Source organism: Osmia bicornis, chromosome 3 (genome assembly GCF_907164935.1).
Source record: "Osmia bicornis bicornis chromosome 3, iOsmBic2.1, whole genome shotgun sequence".
Classification (NCBI taxonomy): Eukaryota; Metazoa; Arthropoda; class Insecta; order Hymenoptera; family Megachilidae; genus Osmia; species Osmia bicornis.
Window position 1 is genome coordinate 1,777,767 of NC_060218.1, and position 22,225 is coordinate 1,799,991.

At 36.6% G+C, this 22,225-nt stretch overlaps 6 protein-coding genes across 8 annotated transcripts in view; 4 read left to right on the plus strand and 2 right to left on the minus strand.

Annotated features, from left to right (window-relative positions):
- Positions 1–1,206: 1,206 nt before the first annotated feature.
- Positions 1,207–3,508, minus strand: LOC114872670 (peptidylglycine alpha-hydroxylating monooxygenase). The gene is made up of 3 exons (XM_029180118.2): positions 3,258–3,508; positions 2,930–3,148; positions 1,207–2,847 (listed from the first exon to the last, which is right to left on the minus strand). Exons 1-3 carry the CDS (start codon positions 3,423–3,425, stop codon positions 2,176–2,178), a joined length of 1,059 nt encoding a protein of 352 aa, XP_029035951.1. The 5' UTR covers positions 3,426–3,508; the 3' UTR covers positions 1,207–2,175.
- Positions 3,509–3,589: 81 nt separating this feature from the next.
- Positions 3,590–7,004, minus strand: LOC114872671 (ADP-ribosylation factor-like protein 6). 2 transcript variants are annotated; one of them, XM_029180119.2, is made up of 3 exons: positions 6,725–7,004; positions 4,432–4,611; positions 3,590–4,148 (listed from the first exon to the last, which is right to left on the minus strand). In XM_029180119.2, exons 1-3 carry the CDS (start codon positions 6,900–6,902, stop codon positions 3,937–3,939), a joined length of 570 nt encoding a protein of 189 aa, XP_029035952.1. In that variant the 5' UTR covers positions 6,903–7,004; the 3' UTR covers positions 3,590–3,936. The 2 variants fall into 2 exon arrangements, with proteins under 2 accessions (XP_029035952.1, XP_029035953.1); XM_029180120.2 differs by having other exon boundaries at positions 3,594–4,148; positions 6,818–7,004.
- LOC114872667 lies at positions 4,625–6,616 on the plus strand. 2 transcript variants are annotated; one of them, XM_029180115.2, is made up of 5 exons: positions 4,625–4,907; positions 4,990–5,471; positions 5,555–5,887; positions 5,965–6,054; positions 6,117–6,218. In XM_029180115.2, exons 1-5 carry the CDS (start codon positions 4,748–4,750, stop codon positions 6,132–6,134), a joined length of 1,083 nt encoding a protein of 360 aa, XP_029035948.1. In that variant the 5' UTR covers positions 4,625–4,747; the 3' UTR covers positions 6,135–6,218. The 2 variants fall into 2 exon arrangements, with proteins under 2 accessions (XP_029035948.1, XP_029035946.2); XM_029180113.2 differs by having other exon boundaries at positions 5,965–6,616.
- Positions 7,005–7,173: 169 nt separating the features above from the next.
- On the plus strand, positions 7,174–9,605 carry LOC114872668 (protein LTV1 homolog). The gene is made up of 7 exons (XM_029180116.2): positions 7,174–7,319; positions 7,406–7,964; positions 8,045–8,241; positions 8,303–8,431; positions 8,489–8,680; positions 8,760–9,005; positions 9,079–9,605. Exons 1-7 carry the CDS (start codon positions 7,317–7,319, stop codon positions 9,190–9,192), a joined length of 1,440 nt encoding a protein of 479 aa, XP_029035949.2. The 5' UTR covers positions 7,174–7,316; the 3' UTR covers positions 9,193–9,605.
- LOC114872672 (V-type proton ATPase subunit G) lies at positions 9,446–11,107 on the plus strand. Its single transcript, XM_029180121.2, has 4 exons — positions 9,446–9,606; positions 9,992–10,092; positions 10,191–10,289; positions 10,376–11,107. Exons 1-4 carry the CDS (start codon positions 9,525–9,527, stop codon positions 10,448–10,450), a joined length of 357 nt encoding a protein of 118 aa, XP_029035954.1. The 5' UTR covers positions 9,446–9,524; the 3' UTR covers positions 10,451–11,107.
- A 493-nt stretch (positions 11,108–11,600) lies between these two features.
- Positions 11,601–22,225, plus strand: part of LOC114872669 (E3 ubiquitin-protein ligase MYLIP) — a 58,118-nt gene continuing 47,493 nt past the window's right edge. Inside the window, exon 1 of the mRNA XM_029180117.2 lies at positions 11,601–12,163. Coding sequence (XP_029035950.1) covers positions 12,077–12,163 — 87 coding nt within the window. The 5' untranslated portion in view covers positions 11,601–12,076. The remainder of the gene's footprint in view (positions 12,164–22,225) is intronic.

Below are 22,225 nucleotides of genomic sequence, written 5' to 3' on the forward strand. Positions count from 1 at the left end.
GTCGCTTTCCTAACGACGAGACATGCTTTTACCAACGATGATACTTTTATGCGCGCGTGACGTCCCGTTTTCATTGACTCATTATCGCTCCCCTCGGAACCTCGAACCACCTACATAGGTGGTACCTACCAATTTCCCTTTAACCCTTCCCTCCTGGAAGAGTATGGATTCGCGAAAAAGAGATTGCAACCATCCGACCCGCGTGAAAGGATAACATATTGCTAAAATCAAGAAAATCCATTCCATTAGTGTAAAGAGAGAGTTCCAACAATTTATTCCTGTCATTCTGGAGTTCGTTTTCCTTTCGATGGTACGCGTTACGAAATCTGGAACGAAAGTTAAATATTTCGTTTTAAAGAAAAAAATTCGTCGCGATTACCATACTAAATATTCGATTAACTTTCTCTTAAATATAAACTGTATGTGCTGTACAAAGTTGTCATCTATTTACGTTGTCTACGCGAGCGGAAATCTAATGAATACCATTCGAAAGGATTGTTTTTGCTTCACCTTTGTTGTATCGATAAAAAGTAATGTATCAGGTGATAAACTAAAAGTACATGTATAAGTACTTGTTTTAATTTCTTATTAAGGATCATTCCTGACCTTGGTTTTTCGTCGAAAGAGAGCGATCGAGACTTGTTCGACGAAAGTACTCGTACATATACTTACTTCCATACAAGAGGACCGGAAATACGAAACGAACCGAGGCGAGGCTGCGTGTCAATTTTACTTTCACAAACTCGTATTACAATTACAATTTCGATAGCACAGTTCACGTTTGAATTACTTGTAACGCGTACAAGTAAACAGTAAAATATGGCTACATATGTTTAATTGACTTTTAAAAATTTGATACGTTTGTAGTATTTCTACCGCTCAATTACGAATCCTTCGCGTAATAAATGATTAACAGGTTCAAACGAGGATTGGAGTTGCAATCGGAGTCTGGGGAAAAGATTGATAGTTTCTCTAACGGAGACGCATCGATAGATGTGATGTGTTGAACCACACCTCCGTTAGATTCTTCGACATGTTCGCTGCACTTTCTCCGTTCATTTGTTTTCCAAAAACGTACGTCCACGTTCATCGACATACTTTTTAAAAGGGGATCCCCATTTTACCGGACAAAATACCTCGCAATCCATTTAGCTGATTATAATTATCTAATTGAAAGGACAATATAGATGAATAAAAAGAAATTAATTAATTCACAATTTTCAATATAAGCATGATTTATTAACGAATAAGTATAATATTATTAAATTCATAGAAACTCATTCGCGCCTTCTCTGCACAACTTGGAAAATAATTTATATTTGTTACACTTATCGGTATGTAGAGTAAAATCGCGTCGAGGTACATCATGATTATGTTTTACTTTCAGTCGTTTAAGTTTAAAAATATTCTCTTGCGTACACTTCGAAAATACTGTTCAGTTTAAAAAATTATTATTAGTTATAATAACTTATGTCAGTATACAATTCAACAGCAACTGTTCCATCTTATATTAATGGGCATCTCATTAATAGTAAGTGTCACAGAAATAACGGTTGAAATTTTTTAAATAATTTCTTTTTTGGAATGAATAATAAAAAAAATGATATTTAAATACCACAGGCTAATCCTATGTACAAACACAATTAAAATAAACTAAATACACAACAGAAAATTCTTTTAAGTTTTGCAAAATAAATTAAAGAGACAAATAAATAATTTTCCACCAGCTCAGAAGAACATACAAAAAATAGGATTAACTACGCGCATACATATACAAAATGCATTATCTGTGCGTGAACGATTAATCCCAATCGAAATCTAACAAATGAGAAGAACAATAAGATTACATACTATTTTTAGGCCTAGTATGATATACAACCTGTTTAAAATTAGTTTTCACATGGTACAATTACCCCACTTTGATACATACACAGTATAATTAAAGCTAGCTAAATACAATTCTTCGGATGTAAAGTATCTTTAATAAAACTAAATTTAAATTAAATAAAAATATATATTAGACTGTAAAGAGGAACAATAATTATTATCTAACATGGAAGAAACGAGCGCTATTCTACAACAAATAGACAAAATCCTTCCATAAACTCTGTTTCATTATCAACAACCTCAAATCCCTATCAGTTTCGATCCCGAATGTTTGTAATTGACGTGAGTTTATAAACTGGATGCTTCTATATCAGGAATGTTAAAGAGTCCAGCATCTTTCCAATAATAAACAGGAGGACCATTGGTAAAACAATACTTCATGGATAATGGTTCATCGTTTTCAACATAATACATTAAATAGAAATTACACATTTCATCTGCTTTAGTACTACCTATATAGGTCCAAATATCTCGTGTACTATGCATAGTACAACGAGCCGCTATTTGATCTCCTTGTTCAGCTGAAACCCTATTATGTACAGGATAAAACATTTGAGGTGTCAGAGGATCTCTTTTGCCTAATTCTGTCCAGGTATAATCTGGTTTTATCAAATATCCAGATACTACTTTCCCAAGTGAATGTGTATGAGTTCTATATGCTATAGGGTGGATAGTTTTGTTCTCTTTTATCGTACAAGCAGTTTCCATATATGTTGTACTTCTAGGAGGTATAGCACCAGATGTTCCCAATAAAAGAACTCCAGCTAATTTATTCAATGGACGCAAAGTATAATGCAAGAATACACCCGAATCGTCGGTTCTACCATCTTTAAACTGATCAATGTGAGCATAATGAACTTGTAGAACTAAATATTTTATTGGAGAGTCTCCACCAACCTTAAAACCCACTCCTTCTGGTAAAATTAAAGTTGGTGCATCTCGAGCCCAAGCATACAATATCTATAAAATACATTAATTATATTAATCATTCCTACATACAAAACTATTGTATTTTTGTATCCTATTACTTTGTATTAAATACCTGTGACTCTTTTGCGCAAGGAACCATTGTCTCCTCTTTATCATTCGTACGATGTCCCATTTCACCACAATTCCATATGGATTTTGAACTGCCAGGTTTACCACAACCATATAAAATTATATGATGGGCACTTGCCATTGTTGCATTTGGTTCAAAACCAGTTAAATAGTAATTTTGGGAGGGATCCACTTTAACTGGAGTACATAAATATAATTCTTCCTAAAAATCATAAAAAATATGCCGTATGTGTTTTATTATTTAAATACCAATAAAATATAAGTAAGCAAGCAAACTATCGAATAAAATTTTAATGACAACATGCATTTACCTTGTTTGGTCTAACATTTGGCATGAGTAACGCATACTTGTTTACACTATTACACTGTGTGAACTTAAAGAAAATCGCGAATAAAGTACAAATTATAAATGCGTAATCTCCTTTCATTTTTCGATTACTTTTAAAATGGATTTTAATGGACAACCAACAAGTCCACATGAATCCTTCAAACGTCACAGGGATCGATACGATACAAACCCACGCACAGGTAGTCGCTGACGTAGCAATGAGAAAATTGTATAAACGCCATCTGGCAAAACAGGCACATTTATTAGATACAAAATTTTTGTAAAATACATGTTCTACCAAATAATTTCAATACACATTAGCTACAAATAAATAATATACATATACATAAATTACGGTATAAACACGTGTTTATATAACATTATTGGACGGAATCTAACTACATATGTACCTAGATGGCTACTATACAATCATGTATATGCATTACATACATACGTGTGTGTTTTTCATTCATACAATGTTTCATTCATGAAATCATTATCGTTCGAAATATTGAATGAAGTAATCATAATATTATGAATATAAATTTTCGCCAGATACTTACATTCGTATTTAAAAAGTTTAGTGTTTAAAAAGAATATATATATACTTGATCTAATTAAGTTTTATCAGTAAAAACTTTTACGATGCATTAAAATTATTTTTATCTTTTATTAATGAATATGTCGCGAATTTGATCTGTAAGCCATTCAATGCCTAATTGCAGTCCCTCTCCAGTGATCGCATTTGTTGCTCGTATATGCCAAGGTTTATTCTGTATGCGATCAAGACCGAGTCCAGCAACAAGTTTAACAGTAGTCAAAGAGTCAGGCAAATCCATTTTATTTGCCAAAAAAAGAATCGGTATTTTGCGGCCTACAACGTTTTGAATATAGAAAATTCAATTTTTAATATATATATACCGCAGTTCACCAGAGTCCATAACTGCGATTCCCACTGCGCAGGTTGGAAGATGGTGGGGCAACGCAGCGAGCTCTCCGCTAATCGCTTTCCACTTCGTTTGGGAGTATCGCCAATCAGGGCGAAGATGCGTACTGGAGATGCGCGAAGAACGAAAACTGGTCTTCTCGCAGTTATGGACTCTGGTGAACTGCGCATATATGTATCTATTATTAAAAAATAGCGAACAAATTTATACCTGCTACATCTGGATGTTGAAGAAGCATATCTAATTCTTCTTTAACAACAACTAATCGCAATTTGTCACTGCTATCGATTATAAAAATAATACCATGACAATCCTTATAATAATGTTCCCATAGCGATCTATGACGATCATGCCCTGACATATCGAATGCCGTGAAATTAACATTTTTGACTGAAAAGAAATGATACTTTCACGTAATTAAACTTATCTTAATGTAGTTTTTTGATGTAGTAGTATAATGAATATAGTAATGCAATAAACGAGTATATTTAATATTAATTCCTAACTTGATATTAATCCCAAATAAATGAGAATCACTGAAAGTAAAGATAGTATTAACTGTATATTGGCGCGATATCATTTAAAAGCGTCTGAATACAATTTTATAAAATATCATATAAACATGGAAATGCATACAATTATTAACGATATTATTAATAATGAAAATGATCGTGAAACAAATAAAGGTGAGTATAATGTTGGTTTAGTAAAACTAACCCCATAATACTATTGTCAAATATAATGTTATATTATGATGTTCAATTTTAGAATCTGCAAACGAGTTAAAAAGCAAACTGAGAAGGCAAATAGAAAATTTAAAGTCTGTAATCTATCAAACTGAATGTAATTTAGGTATATCAAAATTTTCAAACACTGAATGTTGTATTGTTGAATCAGAGATATCTAATCCTGTAAGTCCTAAGAAAATTCTAAATATCGATGCACAGTTAGAATCTGCATTGTATAAGTATTCTGGTTTTTATTGTGTTAAGTATACAAAACAAGAATGTGTATTTAATTTTTCATCCTTAAATAAATGTGACAAAAAAAATACTTTCGCTGTACAAATTTTAATGAATAAAGAGAAAATTACATTAGGAAAATGGTTAATGCCAATGCCAATTGATTTAACTGATTTGATGTTAGAACTGTCCATTAAAGAGTTAAAAGACTTGCCTTATTTTTTTAAAACTTGCAAACATTATAATGATTGTTATTTTATGCGACATAAACAATTTGTTGGACTGATGGTAAGCCTGTTAATGATCTATTTTTTATTTTTTTGTAATTTGATACATATAATGAAGTATTAAACATATACTTTACTTTGTAGGATATTGTCTCTGATACAAAAAATTGCAACTTGCAAGCAAATTTACAATATACACAAATTAATTTAGAACTAATGAGAGTATATGATAAAATTAATGATAAATATATAGATATAATCATATATCTTCTATATAATTTCAATGAAATAAGACCACATAAAATTAAAGTAGATTCAATGTCGAAGAACACATTACATCCAAAGACAATAAAACATTTAAAAGTATCTTTAGCATGTTTTAAACAGTTTCATTTATACATAGCATTTAAGAAAATATTGAATAAAGGACCATTTATATGGTCAAAAGAAGATGAAGATAGTCCACTAGAAATGAATGTATGTTGAAATTCTGATTCATTTAAAATAAAAAATCATTCATTTCATTTTATTAACATAATTATGATTACTTTTAGAATTCAGACTGTTCGGATAATGATGGATTATTGGCGGAGTATTTATTATCAAAACAAAAATCTTTAGATCTTTCAAAAAGGAGAAGAAAAGTAAGAAAGGAACAAAATACAATTAAAAGACAAAAGATTGATGATGTTTTAAATTTACCTAGTACCTCCAAAGATACTAGACATTCCAGATCATTTCAAGACAAAAACAAAGAAAAAGAACAAGAATTTGAGAATAGAAAGCAACATTCAGAAAGTGAAAATGACAGTGATATTACAGAATCAACACAACCTGTTAATAAATCAAATCGAAAGAAACCAAGGCAGAGAAAACTGGAATTTCATAAGGATAAATCAAACTTGCATGTAAAGAATGATGATGTATCTTCTAAGATAACATCATTTAAAAAGAAAACAGCTTACAAGAAACTAAATCAACCATTTACTAGTACTCCAAAACATGAAAAGAAGCAAGATTCTAAATTGATTATATCAAGTAACACTGACATTAGTGACATTACAATAAATGCAAAATAAAGTGAAGATTAACTCTATTAATAAAATTATTAGATAGGTACAAATGGAAAGGAACATAATGTTTTATATGTCATGTATTCAGATTCGTATTCATGTATATTTTGTACAAATAAATTTTGTAACCTAATGTAATTGTGTGCTTGAATAAACCAGCAAGTGCAAGTAATAACATAGAATAACTGTAAGCTCGTCAATTCAACATCGAACGTCGTTTGCTCGTCATTATTTAACTTACATGAAAATTTTTCAACATTATACCCAACAGTGGGTACTATGTCTATGCAACGGTCATCCTCGCGTTTGAAATTATTTATGACCGTTGACTTACCGCTATTGTTAAGGCCCACTACTAAAACATTTACTTCTTTTTTCTTAAGACCTAAAAGATTTGCTAATCGATCAAAGAGTCCCATTGTTTTATGTTTCCTTGAAGGTTTGTTGCGTCTTTATCGAACGTCAGTAGTCTATGTTGTTGATATTGACTACTGTTAGGAAGAAGGGCAGATTTAAAAACAAATATGAAATAAACCTTTTTATAGAATTTATATTTAGTTTAAGCATTATTAATATTATAATTTATGTATCTATATATATATAAGTATATAATTTTGGTACTTTGCGAAAAGATTGGGCAAACGTTTGAATTTGTAATATTGATATGGTGAATTTTCTCATGAATATGAGAACCACTGATGAATCGTGTTTTTATATTATGTGTGACATGTATCACATTAATAAACAGAATTTAACTCTGCAAATAATTAAAAATAGTTTTCTACAGTAATTTGTTCCTTAATATTGTTCATTGAACAAAAAATTCTACAAAAATGGTAAATCTTTAGCCTAAAATACATTTAATTGTGTAAATGTTATGGGGTAGGTTATTTTTTACATGAGGTATTTTTTAAATTTTTAGCCGAAAGGAAAAACGAAGAAATTTATCGACAAGAAAAATTCAGTCACATTTCATTTAGTTCATCGTTCACAAAGAGATCCGTTAATTGCTGATGAAACAGCGCCGCAACGTGTTCTTGTACCTGTTGGAAATGCACAAGCTGCTAAAGTCGAGAAAAAGAAATTGGATGAAGATAAACGCAGAAAAGAACAGCAAAAATATGGCATATATTTTGATGATGATTATGATTATTTGCAACATCTCAAAGATGTCAATTCTTTAACAGCTGAATGGGAACGTGTAGATAATACATCCTCTTCAAAGACAAATGATAAAAAAGATGCTCCAAAAATTAATCTACCATCTTCTGTATTTGCATCAAATGTAGAAGAAAAAGTTGGACTGCTTAACAGAGCAGCTCCAGTTTCTGGATTACAATTAGACTTAGATCCAGATGTAGTTGCAGCTATGGATGATGATTTTAATTATGAAGATCCAGAAAATCAATTAGAAGACAATTTTATAGAATTGGCTAATGTTAGCAGCAGCGATGGTGAATTTCCACAAGATCAAGATGATGGTATGTTGTATTTGGTATATTTATAATAATACATTATACATAACATTTTATATATTACAAATATGAATTGAATGAATCAGGTCAAGCATCTGACTTTTCATCAGAAGGACATATGGAATTATCTGATGAAGAACAAGATGAAGTACATAGTTTAAATGGCCCTCAGTATACTTTTAAAGAAGAAGAAACAAAATCACGTTTTACAGAATATTCAATGAGTAGCAGTGTAATGAGAAGAAACAAACAGTTAACACTTCTAGATGATAAGTTTGAAAAAGTATGTATTTGCTGTTATGAAATGTTGTTTTATGTAATAAAACACAATGTCATTTTCACAGTTGTATGCAGCATATGATGATACTGAAATTGGTGCTTTAGATTGTGATGAAATTGAAGGATATATAGCACCAGATTCAGAATTAGTTTTTCAGTGTGCAGCAGAATTTGAACAACAGCAAACTGAGGATGTAAGTATTGCAAAAGTACTTGCAAGTAAAATGTTATTCGTTATTGTATTTTTATAGGCTGATAATGTTGCAAAACTTATGAAAGACAAAATGAAAATTTTGGAAAAAGAATACTCTAGTTCTGAGGATGAAAACAGCCTAGAAGAACTTGTTGTTGATGCAAGAGAAAGAGAGAAGTGGGACTGTGAGAGTATTATTAGTACATACAGCAATATTTATAACCATCCAAAGTTAATTTCTGAACCAAAAGTAGGATATTCAATAATAATTTATTTAATTATTTATTTTATTTAGCACGTAGTTATGATTTCTGCGATTTTTTTCGTAGCAACCACAAAAGATTAAAGTCGATCCAAAAACCGGAATTCCAAGAAACGTGTTAGATTGTTCTGAAAAATTAACTGCTAAAACCTTAGCTCAGTTTGATCAACAAAATGAAAATAATAAACCAAAGGGACCTCAATCCATTGCAGAAACTATGAGATCAACTTTAAGTACATTAAGTATAAGACCAAAAAATGAAACTCCTGAAGAAAGAAAGCAAAGAAAAAGAGCATTGAAAGAATATAGAAAAGTAGGATTAGCTTGTTGATTTTGAATTTGTATAATACAGTGTAAGTTACTAATCAACCATCTGTTAATTTCAGGAAAGACGAGAAGAAAGAAAAGCAAATACCGAAGCATTTAAAGAAGAAAAGAAACGTCAAGAAAAAATTTTATTAAATAATAAACAAAACGTACAAGGAAATCGAATACTTTAATACATTTGTGAACAAACTAATTCGTATTATATTGTACATTAAATATGTTATCCACGAATAAGATGAAATTTATTTAATATAAATTGTTTAATTATTATACATATACCCTAAAAACTGCGTTAATATTTTTGAAATGTTGAGCGTACGTTCGTGCCATTTTGTAGATCGCGGTTAGTTCATCTGTTAATTTACAAGTTGTTGGAACACGTGAGAGCACAACGTAAAGCGCCATCGTTTAAGGCGGGGCAAACAACGGAAACTCCAAAGTCATATGATCGATTTGTGATTCCTTTAGAATACAGCATTCTCCGTTGTTCACGTTGGTTGCAAAGATGGCCAGTCAAACGCAAGGTATTCAGCAACTTTTGGCAGCTGAAAAAAGAGCTGCAGAGAAAGTTTCAGAAGCTAGAAAACGTGAGTTTTTGTTCAAGTGTTATAATTCTTACTCTAATCTTGATACGTTCTAAACATAACACGTTGTGATCAACTGTTCTATGACCCTGAGTTTAAATGGGTGTAACCTTTCAAATGCATTGAAAACTGATATTTGAATTTATATGGATAAAGATTGTAGTATTTTTGTTTTGTAGTATTTTATTTGAAATATTAAAGGCTTCGAGATGACACCTGAAGTTAATAACTTCACTTAAAGTTAAACTAACCTTTTATTAATGCAAGAGGTAATGCGAAAAATATCAGTTTTAAGCTTATTTTATTTTCCTTGTACAAAAATTATAATAATTAAATTGATGAAAATTATCGAAATAAAATTTGAGCATTAAGTTATTTCTGTTCTTAGGTAAAGCACGTCGATTGAAACAAGCAAAAGAAGAAGCTCAAGATGAGATTGAAAAGTACAGGCAAGAACGGGAAAAGCAATTCCGTGAATTTGAAGCTAAGGTGATTGAATTTAACATAACATAGTCCTTCAAATCAAATGTTTCTAGGTTGTAATGACTGTGAAACAAAGACATATATCTTATTTTATTGTTGCTTAGCATATGGGATCAAAAGAGGATGTAGCAGCACGTATAGAAGCTGATACAAAAATAAAAATTGAAGAAATGAATAAAGCTGTGGCAATGCACAAAAATGCTGTAAGTTGAAATAAAATTTTGACTCACCGAAGTACAAAAATTCATGAGTTCAAAATATTTTACTATGAATATTTTGTGTCTTACAGATCATGCTTAAAATCTTGGAGTTGGCATATGAAATTAAACCACAATTACACAAGAATTACCGTTTTGATCATTAAGTTTCAAGAAATATATGGGTTAATTATAAATACTGCATCATATGCTATGAATGTACATTAAGTAATTTCCTTTATCATATCTTTAAACGTATTTTTCATCATTATGTTGTACTTTTATTGCAAATAGTGTATATCTCTTAATCTTAGATGGTGGTATTTGAATTATTATTATTATAGTCCTTTTCCGCAATTACTTCACGACAAACTTTTACCACCATATTGGAAAGTTTGAAGATCATTGTAGTTAAATTACTATTGTAATACAAACATATTGAACGAATTTTCGTCATTGTGATATATCAGGGCTTAGATATATTAGGATGACGTGTAAATGTTAAAATTTAGGTCAAGGTGGTGGCAAGAAATTGTACATCATTGAGCACATGTTGTTAGATGTCATTCCATAATTCTGCTATATCAAGGGTATAAAATGCGCTTAAAAAGTACCATACAGCCTCCCAAGAATTACAGTTTAGTTTCCCATCAAACGTGATTCTCGTGATGATGTATACTGCACGTACTACTTGTTTTGTTTGAAATTTTTAAACATTGTTAATTTATAAAAAGAAAAATTATACCCCACGTATGCACCCTGCACCTGTAAGCTGTTTCATCTGTACAGTATTAATGTTCAAAAATAAAAACACTTAAGGTTTATCCGTTTCGTGATTGATACCTTGAATCTCTTCGAAATGCTTTCATTATGATTTGCGTTTCGTGGAAAAGAAAAAAATGTGATATTGTCAATGTTTGCCTTCACGATTGCGTAATATATCTACGTAATTATTACATAAAACATTTTGCGATTTTTTACATATGTACCGTAGTATTTAAAGTTGCAAGCGAGTTAATCGTGAGACTTATTATTGATATAACTTAAAAACTACAATTGAAAGACATTTGCTTGCAATTTATTAACAAAGTTTGAAATACATTGTAAAATGATTGTTAATTCAATAATCATTGTCACTCGCAATTTTAAGTTTCTTGGCTGTTTGCGTTTGACGCATGCGCAGTTTTAGCTGCAATGTAATTGGCCGCTTCTGTTCACGCTTATCGCAATTGGTTAGATGTTCAGATGGAGAAGAAACTATTCTAAATATGGAGGGGGAATCAGCTGTGTAAACCTAACCTTCCCTTACCGAACGGATCGTGTTCAGAGAAGACAGTGGTACGTTGGATTGCGCGTAGTGCGTGTGTGGTGCGTTTACAACACTAGCGCCACGCTACAGAGACTGAAAGGTGATTCGATTTCGCGAACTAATCCTGGCAGCGCGGAGCGGTCAGTACGTGTGCCATTCTGCACCGAGAAATGGAAGCCGACGAAACGCGTCCGAGTAATACGAGTGCGAGCACGTTGCCGATGGACGAAGTCGTGTGTGAGCACGCAGTGACAGCTGTGCACGAGTACGGGTTTTAAATTTGTTATGATCAAGAACGTACCGGGTAGAACCGGTCGCCGACCAACTGCGATTCCGGAGAAGAGATCGTTTTAGATGCGCTTGTCGAAAGTTCAGTGAACGTGCATTTTGGTTTTTGGTTTATCACCGTTTCGGAGTCGTATCGCGAGTTTCGGCAAGAAAGCAGGGCTCTGTGTACGAACGTCTTTGGATACAACCTGACAAGATGTGGTGTCTCGTTAGTCAAGCCAATTCCGTCATCCTCGAAGTGCAAGTCGACCCTAAAGCCATCGGTCAGGAGTGTCTTGAAAAGGTAAGTCATTATATTATTACTCTTCTTCCCTTGTTTTTATGCGTCCCAAAAGAGTACGTACTGTCAAAGTTGTAAAAACATATTTTTCAAGTTTCTAACATAGCGTTTCTTTCTCTTTAATCTGCTCGCAATACAAAATCGCGGAAACTGACAGGAGGATAATCAAAATCTGTATAATTTTTATTCTTTTTTCAATTTCCTTTTATTCGTATGTGCAAATATGCTAACGTACCCGTACATGTAATTAAAGCTATTGGAGAATGAAATGAAAGCATATAAATTAAATCGTGCTCCTTTGTCCCTGTATCGCGGGTATCGTTTCCAGTGTAAACAATAATAAAGCGACCGTTTGCCGTACGTGACGCTGATCGTGTTTATCATCTGGAATATAGCGGTACAGTAGAAATATTCATTGAAAAATGTTGAATATAATTTTATCGGTGAAATGTATGAATTTCGCGTCTCATCGGTTTCAGCGGATTTCATAGGACATTTTTATGAAAGTTCGACGTAGCGAGCATGCGATAATGTGCCAACTCGCGGAAACTTCAGGTCGCATCGGTTAATGGAAGACTGTGTGAACGCTACCTTAAGGCTAGCTCGTAACTCACGTGCGCAACAGATGCCCCGAAAACATTCGGCTACCCGTTGCTGCAATTCGATATTTGACAACTCGCTCGTCTCCTTTACATTTATTATCTTGTTTACGACAATGAACCGTGATCATTTTCGCGGTTGTAACTTGTACAGGTATAAAAGTAGGGAAAAATGGAGTCTAGCGACGCGATGTTGCGACATCGAAGTTGATTTCGAGATGGTGACGATTATCAAGGCGTTCCTATATTTAATTTATTCGCGACCTAGGGTGACCTCGCGGACAACCTCGGTGGTCGTTTTACCACTAGCGACGTGTTCGTTCTTCTTCGGGATTTAACCCTATTTATAGATGCGAGACGCATCGGTTGCGTGTAAGGCTGCTAGCCTTATTCCCCTTGCTGTCTGCTCTTTGTACTGTGCTTACCTATCTCACCTGTAAAGACCCTTATCGTCCGAGTTGAAAATAACCACCTTCCCGAAGTAGAAATGATAATTTCAAACACTGGCTATCTTGCAGTAAAACGTTTATCTTGCTCCTTGTCACCGCTAAGCCGGTCTTTGGTACTTTGTTTGTCCAGTTGACCAACTAGGTAAGTCTGAGTGCATAAAGATCGAGACGGTTAATGCTTCTGATATCTTTCCCAAAATTTTTACTACGAACTGGAAGATGATATTTCGAAGGTCGAAGGTATCGAAGTAGCAAAGATTATTGCCTGGAAAGGATTACTTTTAATTTGACGAGACACGTTAATTGCATGAAAATATCTTTGAAAAACAGATATATAGATCTTTGAGATCGTAGGAAGGAAAGCAAGCAAGGTGCTGTCCCCATGCAAACGAGATCCGTGTTTACCTGCAATATCAATCCGTGCAGAGCACTCGACGATGATTACGGTGCAACCAAGTGGGTCAAAGCCTAACTGGGTCGCAATTTCACTGAGCATCGTATTATTAGATGCTTGATGCATGCCCACCGACAAAATCGTCGAACGCGTTTTCAATTTAACTACGAGGACCCTCCCTCGTCCTCCCTGGACGAGGGAGGACCGACGAAACTGAACGAGATTAAATCTTTCCTTTCTATCCACGAGATATTTCGTTCTCTAATTAAGGGAAGTAAAGTTCAGTTCGATGGATAACGAGTAGAAAGGGGGAGAATGTTGTAGACACGTTCGAAAAGCTTTTCCCGTCGCGACGCGGAGAAAAATTTAATGTTATCGCGACGACGGGTGTTTTTACGAAAAGTTTCAACGCTTAACGCGAGTGGAAGGTAATTCGGTGGAGCAAGTTTTAAGGAAAATATGCGCGCGAGCAGTTACCAAAAACTTTCGCCGTTTTACTTGGTGAGACAGTCTCCTAGAAAATTAGGTCGATGTCGATAGGAATTACCTGGTCTTTGTGTCTCTAGGTTGATGCGACAGACTCGCCTTTCTTTACATTCAGATAATTCGCATTTATACGCTTCTATTTCGAACCATCGAACTTTCCCAAACGAAATCGTCTATCGTCCGCCTTATGTCTCCATCCGTCGTTTCGAAAGCACCTGAAAAGTAGAATTTTAAACGAATCGCATTTCGTTACGTGACTTGTGAAAAGTAATTCGAAGTTAAAGCGACGAAGTCGCGAGCGAACGATAGTCGCTTTACTCGCGTGCTTTCATCCGAGTTTCGAAACGGATAAACAAGGTGCACGGTCTAGTCTAGATTCTAAAATGCTTTTGTCAGCAGCGGTCCTCGAAGGACTATTCAAATGCGGAGACCGCAACTTGATTAACGAATTTGGAAATAGAGTTTTTCAAATAAAGATTTCGGCCTACTTTGCTGCGTGGGCTTATGGGTGCGCCGTGGTGCGGCCTGGCGCCAACGATTCGGAACTTGACCCAAAAAATACAATGCGACCACTATTCGTTCACGCGGCGGTGTAGATTTACGATTTTGAAAATACGGGTGGTCCGCTGGAGCCGAAAATCCTTTTAGGACGGACCTGGCCAACTCGATGCTCATGGCACAGTAAACTGTGCCCGCATGTAGTAAAACGCTCCAACGAGAGAACACTGACCACGTGCTGCTTGTCAGTAAACCCTATTTTATGTACATTTATTCTAACGTTTCCCTTCTGAAATGGTAATCTGTTTATGGAAACGATTTAACTCTGAAAGAGTGGAGAGGTTGTTTTATTGCTTCTGACGTAATGATGTTTATAACTTTCCAAGGAGATGTTTTCAATTTTATCTTGAACGTTTGATTTGTAATTCTAATGTCTGTCGTAAATTTAACATAGGTTAAGATTTAGTCTAAATATAACTTATACTTCAGTTTATTAGGAAACGAACGGGTTACAAGGTTATCGAATGAAAAAATGTTCAGTTTAAATCGACCTATTTTTGTTGTGTCAATATTATTTCTAATTAATTTGTTCACTTTTTATTGATTTGTGAGTCACGATGTTTACAGTTTGCTCAGAAATTATTTTCTTTTTCTCTCGAATGTGTGATCTATAATTGCAACGCCGTAAATTTCGTTTAAATATAGCGCAGGTTCGTTTTAAAATTTTATTTGCCAAGTACTTAACGAGTACGAGGGATAAGTAGATAGATGCGCGGAATGTGAAATTATGAAATTGAAAAATATTCAAATTGACCTCTTTTCGTTTAATTTGGTTATTTCTAATTACACCAATTCGAATTGTAAATTCAAAATCCCCATATTTATCGTTGCGTTCTCTTAATTCGAATCGTAAAGAAAATTTGTGTTCTTTTTTTCAAAATTCTATTTGGTGGTTGTAAGAGATAGGGAAAGAGCTACGAACGGTTCGTTATCGCGGCAGAATGTACCAGTTACTCTCGGAAGTTCGTGTTAAAGTCGAGTTTTGCGGTGTAATTTGCGTTCGTTTATCAGTAAAACTAGCGTCAACTCGTTCGGCAGTTAGGTGATACTTCTGTAAATGACCATGTCCCTGTGCAGGGAATGAAATGGACAAATCCTTCCGAGGCTATTCGAAAAACAAAGTGGAACAAAAACATATTTTCGTTGTTTTTTCAATTTCTTTTCATACCGAAATGTAAAAAATGTAACTATTTGAATTAATATTTGTTTTCTTCGTATGCGCGGACTCGGAAAATCGAACGATACCGTAGAGTAGTAGAAATTAAACGGGAGAATTTCTAATTACAGAGTTTCTTCTCGTAAATTGTATGCAGGGGTGAAAAAGAAGGACGAGCAGAAATAGGTCGAAGTGCCGTAGGATAATTTCTGTGCCCGAGCAATCTTTATCGGTGACGGGTTAATTAACCATTTCCAATTGCACTGAACACAAGTATGCGATAAAAATTGATTGCGAAAAATTTAATTGCGGTTACGCATCCTTCGATATTTTTTCAAAGTATTTCACAATTTCTGATTCTTCCAACTTCGAATAAGTAGAATGGAAGCGAATTGCGAGATTTTACGGTGATCGAATTGCTGGAAAATTTGAAGAAGAAAGAGCTGTCGAACGTCGCTAATCGTTGCAAAGCCGAAGAACGTGATCTCCTCGATAGGCGGAAAGGATTTGAATTTGATGGAAGTAAAAAAGGAAGGTCGGAAAGAATCGATGAGAAAGCGCCAGCTTGCAAAGCGGAGCTTTGGAGTTTAATTAGGTGTAAGAACGGTATCCGATCTTCTTTCACGCTCGCAGGAATGTTCATTTAATTCGAACCATTCCCAAATTTCGCACGAAACCGCGAGTATACGTTGAAAAGATGCCGATCCAGCATAGTCATCGCAAGAATCTCATTACGTCACTTAATTGCGTTCCATGGGGACCCGTTTCCGTAGCTGAATCCACCAATCGACTCGTTTCTTCCATTCTGATCGTCTTTTTCCTCATTTTCTTTCGCCAGTCTCGACAAATTGTACCACGTTTCTTAATTCAACTACGTTTACACGTTTACGTTGGCTCGTTATTATTGCAGACCGAATTAGAAAGAGGAAAACGAGACGTCGTTTCCCTCGTTCTAGCCGTAATCTCTGCACGTCTCGCAGCTTCATATAGTCGTAACGAATCTTCCTCGAGTGTAACGGTAACGGTGCGCCTAATTAATAGGATTAATTAAGAAGTTTGCGCCGTGTTCTAACAGGTAGCAGCGTCTTTCTAACGATTTTTACTTTTTACCTTGGTCCCACGTTATATCCTTTACACAGGCTGTCCCGAAATTGTTATATCTCGTACAAGTTTCTAGTTTTCTAATTAACGCTTGCATAACAGAGCGAAATGTTGAAAAAGTAAAGAGACGAAAGACGAATGAGTGGAAGGCATTAAGTAAACGTCTGGTCGAAAGTTACGTCTCTGGTGGTCGAGTTAGGAAAGTAATCGAGCGAGAAAGAAAGGGAGGAATAGTCGAAGGAACATCGAACATCAGGGTGGTAGCGAGAAGCTCGTTCATCACTACTCGACGCCCCTAAATGTTTCCTTTGTGGGTTTTAAAAGTTTTAGTAGCGCCGCTATCCGTGGCCCAGAAGTATCTCGTCGATTGGTTTATAGCGGTACGTTCCCGAGGGATTTGTCTCTTTTATCATCCAGAACCCCGTCGTTACTCTCTTTCCATTCGTTTGTTCTCCACGGACTGTGGAAAAAAATATGCTCGCGAATATGCGGCAGTTGGAGCTCGTTAACCAAAACTCTTCTTCGCGTTGCATTTTGGTTTCTTCGTTTTTACGTGTAAGTACACGGTTTACTCGCTTTTCGTTTCTTCAGCTCGTTACACATTGAGGTAAATAACGACGTAGCAACGTGTTTGTAACTACCGCGATTTTTTCGTCGTAAATGGTAAGAAATTTAGATTGATCGTCAAATCTAGAGTTGGTCCAGAGAAGCTGAGAGCGATAGCAACAAGAACGCATTAAAGTTCCAAAAAAAGTAGGTGAATCATTCGTTTGTTTGCCTTTTCTTCGATTTCTTTCGACTTCCTTTGAATTCGTCTCTTTGCTTGCACTTTCGTGGTCGACGTCGTACATTTAGTCATCCAGAAATTCTTTGGCGAGCCTTGGAAACTTTTTTTATTTGCAAGAGTTAAGCAAAGCCGGTGAGTTGTCCTTTCTGGCGCAACGAAGGAAGAAGTAGAGGACACAACAAAGCCTCTTTGCAGCCACTCCGTCGCGTCGCGTCGCCTCGCGTCGCGTCGCCTTGCGTTGCGTTCAACGTCCGTTGAATAAAGCAATATCCCGAGGCTTTATCGTGCCCGTTTTGCACGAACAAGGGCCTGTTATTAGATCGGGAAATTGCCGGACCCGAGTTTTCCCTTCCCTTCTCTCGCGTCCATTTTCCTTCATCTATTTTCTCCCTTATTCCTCGGTTTGGTAAAGTTCATTCTCAGATTGGCTCTATCGCTCCATCACTCCATCCCTTTTGCCTTTGGTTCGGTTAGGCGCCACTTTTTTAATGTATAGACGAAATTTTCACCGTTTTTCAAGGCATCCTTTTATTTCGTGTTTGGTAAATTTTGATCGAGGTTTCTAAAATTCAATCTTGAACGATCGATCAACCATTTCGAATAGTTCGAATTGGAGAAATAATCGCGCTCATATCGACGATAGTCTCGTATCGGCTACTTGTTGTCCGCGAATTCGGCGCATTCCATTTTCGGATACTCGGGATGAAATATCGCGAGAATTCTGGGAACGAGAACGGACGTACACGGACACAGGTGTATGTTAGTTCAGAGAGATTTGTAGAATGTCGAGAAAGGGTTGAATGTTTGATACCGAAATTGATTCCAAGATTTCCGACCATTATCAGATTTCCACTCTTCGTGGTAATTGAAATGTTCAGTGACCCGCTTATTAACCAGGAGAATAATGAAGAAAATCGGCGAGCAGCAAAAGTTTCACTGTTTTTGGTCGCACGCTCGAAAGGGAAGTACATCGGCGCGGCGGCGGTGGTAAATTAAATTCTCTTCGTCTCTCGATGAATTGTCGCAAAGTTCGCGGAGAAAGACGAAAGATTATCGTTTAGAGGCGTGAACCCGATAAACTTTGTACCAAACGTTTTATTCGCGACAGAGTCGATAATCGTTAACGAAGAGTTTTCTCTGGATCGGGATTGTTGTAGGCGGGTTGCAAGGGACAAACAGTAATATCGGGATTACAGGTCGGTCGAAGCGTTAACAGTGATTGGATTCTTGACGACCCGAACGGAAATTGGGTGAAATACGTTAGATTGGAAGAGAAGCGATGGCCGGAAATGAAAAGATCCTCGTCATCTACAGCTAAGCTACTCCCTTCTGTTTCCGTCACTTACTGAAACGTGTTTGTAAATTAAAAACATTTATTTAAAAAATCTAAGTTTCAACTCACGCTACCGTACCCTAAGGAATTTCCTTTGCGAATCGTAAAAGGATAGGCGATAAAGTAGACGGTGCTAATGGTAAATCTTTTAAAATTAGGAGGAAATTAGAAATTTAATCTGGGAAGGAGGTCGATCGCGAACTTTGCCATCTTTTTAAAACGTTGCGTTGTTATTTAAAGCTGGCAATTATGCGGCGTTATCCGTTAAATCCCTGCTAGCTGAGGGTCGTTTTTCCCATAGAACGAACCCGCGACCCTTTTACTCGTGCATCTCTCGCGCATTTTTCTGCTGATTTAAAGGCTGCATTTAAAACGCTTCATTACACTGCGAGACTATACGCGGCTGGAATTCGCGGTGCGCTGGCTGGTCTGGCCGTGGATTATGCATCTCTCATTTGCTACGGAATATGGCAACGATTTGAAACAGTGCTGAACGAAAAATAGGTAGCCGCTTCTCCACCCTTTCTCCACCTTTTTTCTCGTATTACCCTTCCTGTGGCGTCCTTTCAAATCGCGAGCTCCGGTTCCCTCTAGTTCCCGTTCACTCTTTTTCTCGTTTCATCGCAATATGCCGACGATACTCTCCGCTTCCGCAATTTCTCCGCAATACACAGCGAGCTGAACCGCGTCGGAAAATAGGTACCCGCTTCAATGACAATTTTCGAGGTAGCTTTTCAACGTGAAATCTCTCGAATGCCTACCTTTCGCGATGCGTTGTCGTCTCTCGACAAATACAACCACGTTGATGAGCGTCATAAACGTGCTGTGATTCATTTGCTTGCTTCCAAATGACAATTTTCTATTTTCAAACGAATAGTTTCGTGTCAAGACGAAAAGTCATTGAACTTTTTAATAGTGTTTTCGATCGTCGTTCGATACTAGTAATAATATTCATTCGTAACGTCTGTAGATTAATTTCTTCGCAGCGATGTAAAATCAAAAAATCGAATGTTTCACTTCCGGACTGACTGATTGTGAGTTAACAGCTGACCACGTGGACGCAGATAAACGAACACGTGTGGATACACCTACGCATACACAGCAGTTGCTATCGAACAGTAAGAAATTATTTACACTGCCGCTTGTTGCGCTATGAGGAGGGTGAAAAGTGAATGACCCCTTACGGTTTGATAGCGCGTGTCGCGTGTGCGAACTCGTATCGCGTCGTCTCACACGGTGCAACTTGAATAAACCTTTCGGCAAGTTGCTTTCGTTTCCTGCTGGTAAAATAGTAGAGTGGTTTTGGAGAAACGGTGCTTATTAAACGGAAATTAGAGCATGTTTACTTATCGTGTCGTTTTAGACTTCAGAGTTCGGAGAACGCTTCGAAACATACAGACGCATACAATAATTGTTTGCTCTCTGCTACGGTTGTGTAACATCAAGTCACGACTTTTATTCGTGAACTGTTTCGGCTGTTTTACGGTTTGGTAACACTAATTTGAAACTCAAATGAGTTCCGTGCATATAGAAAATGCTGGAAAACGCTGGGTTGGAAATTACGTTGCATGTATTCAACGAGGTTAACTAATTCACGATAAAAAGAAAAAAAGTTTATCGTGTTTTTAAACAATAACCAGAAAACAACCGACGCGACTGGTTGGGTGCAAAGCGTACGCGAAACAAGAATAAAAAGTATGATTTATTAAATAAAAGATAAGCCTTACGGGCTGAGTGGCGCTCAACGAATAAAGTTCTCCGAACGATCGATAAATTTTGTATAAACTTTTGACGGTAATAAAAAGCGCTAAAAAAATGATGAAAAGTGATATAAAAGCGAAAAGGGTAGAGAGTAGTCGGACAGCCCGTTGAGGGGAAAAATGAAAGAATAATAGGAGGTGCGTGGGATGGGTAATATTACTTTGAGAATCTCGTCGCATCGCACGTCGGTTCGTATCTGGTTATATGGTTGGATATGGTTGGATATCGTGCCGAGGGAGAGGCTGGTAGTTTTGCGTGGAACCGAACAACTATTTCGATCTAACTCTGTCCGCTTTCTAATCCACAACGATGCTGCGATATATCGAGAGAGGTTTATCGTATATCGAGCCCGTGTGCCAGCACGACGTCGATGTCTCTACGTCCATCTATAACTCCCGCTTATCTTTGACACGACGTCGTACCAGGGATCCTGTGAATGGCTCGTTTCACTAACGTTTTCGACTATCCTATCGATAGCTCGATTCAACCTGGACCGAACCTTTTCGCTCGCGTTGCGTCGCCAAACCAATGTCTTCCTCTTCTTCTTGCTGCTTGCCTCTCTCCGACTCGTGAACCAGAGATGAGAAAAATTCAAGGGGTAGGAATTACTTTTAGGATCGGTATTTCGATCGCGTACGCTTCGCAGCGTCGATTACAGTAGTGAGAATCATTTGTTCACTTGCGAACACGAGTTACATAAAGAGGGAATAATCTCATCGGGCTCGATAGCTTTTCTCTTCCTGCTGGCTCAGCGCAACGGGTCTCCTCCGGTGTAAAACGACATTCGACACCCATTGTCACTCGTATTACTCGTGTTACCGAACGCGGAAGACTTCATCTTTCAGAAGGTCGCGTACCTCGCGACAAGGGGACCACCTTTTGCACTCAATGCTACATTCTGATATTACATATGCTCTGGAGTTTGTCGCCTGCTGTGTGGTTTTATACTTAGATTTTGAATAATTTGCGAGGATATAGAAAAGCGTACAAACGATCTTATGTATTGTAGGCGTTTAGTGGAGGAGGAAGGCGGACGCCCTTAGTTCGGGTCGGCGACCGCCAGGTGGCAGCGGAGTTGAGTCTGTTCTCGCTGGCAGTCGCCCGGCGTGAGTTCCAAAAAGCGGAGTTATGGGCGTCTGGGGCAGGGATCGTCTCGTCAACTCCATTGACGAGTCTGGCCAGACGTTCCCGAGACAGAAAAACGCGAGCAAGAGTCCTTTTGTCAAAGAGCGTCCATCGAGAATAGTACACGGGGCTTACGTATCCGTGTTACCGGTCGTAGGTGTCACGGAGGAAAACCGGTAGATACCGAGAGTGCTCTGTGCTGGCAAACTCCATAGGAAGCTGCTAGGAGTAGAGGATCATAAAGCGTATTCAGGACCAGTTTAGCCTGCGGGGAATGGGTTTAAATGCGACCTACTCCTTTCCCTTCCTTTTCTCT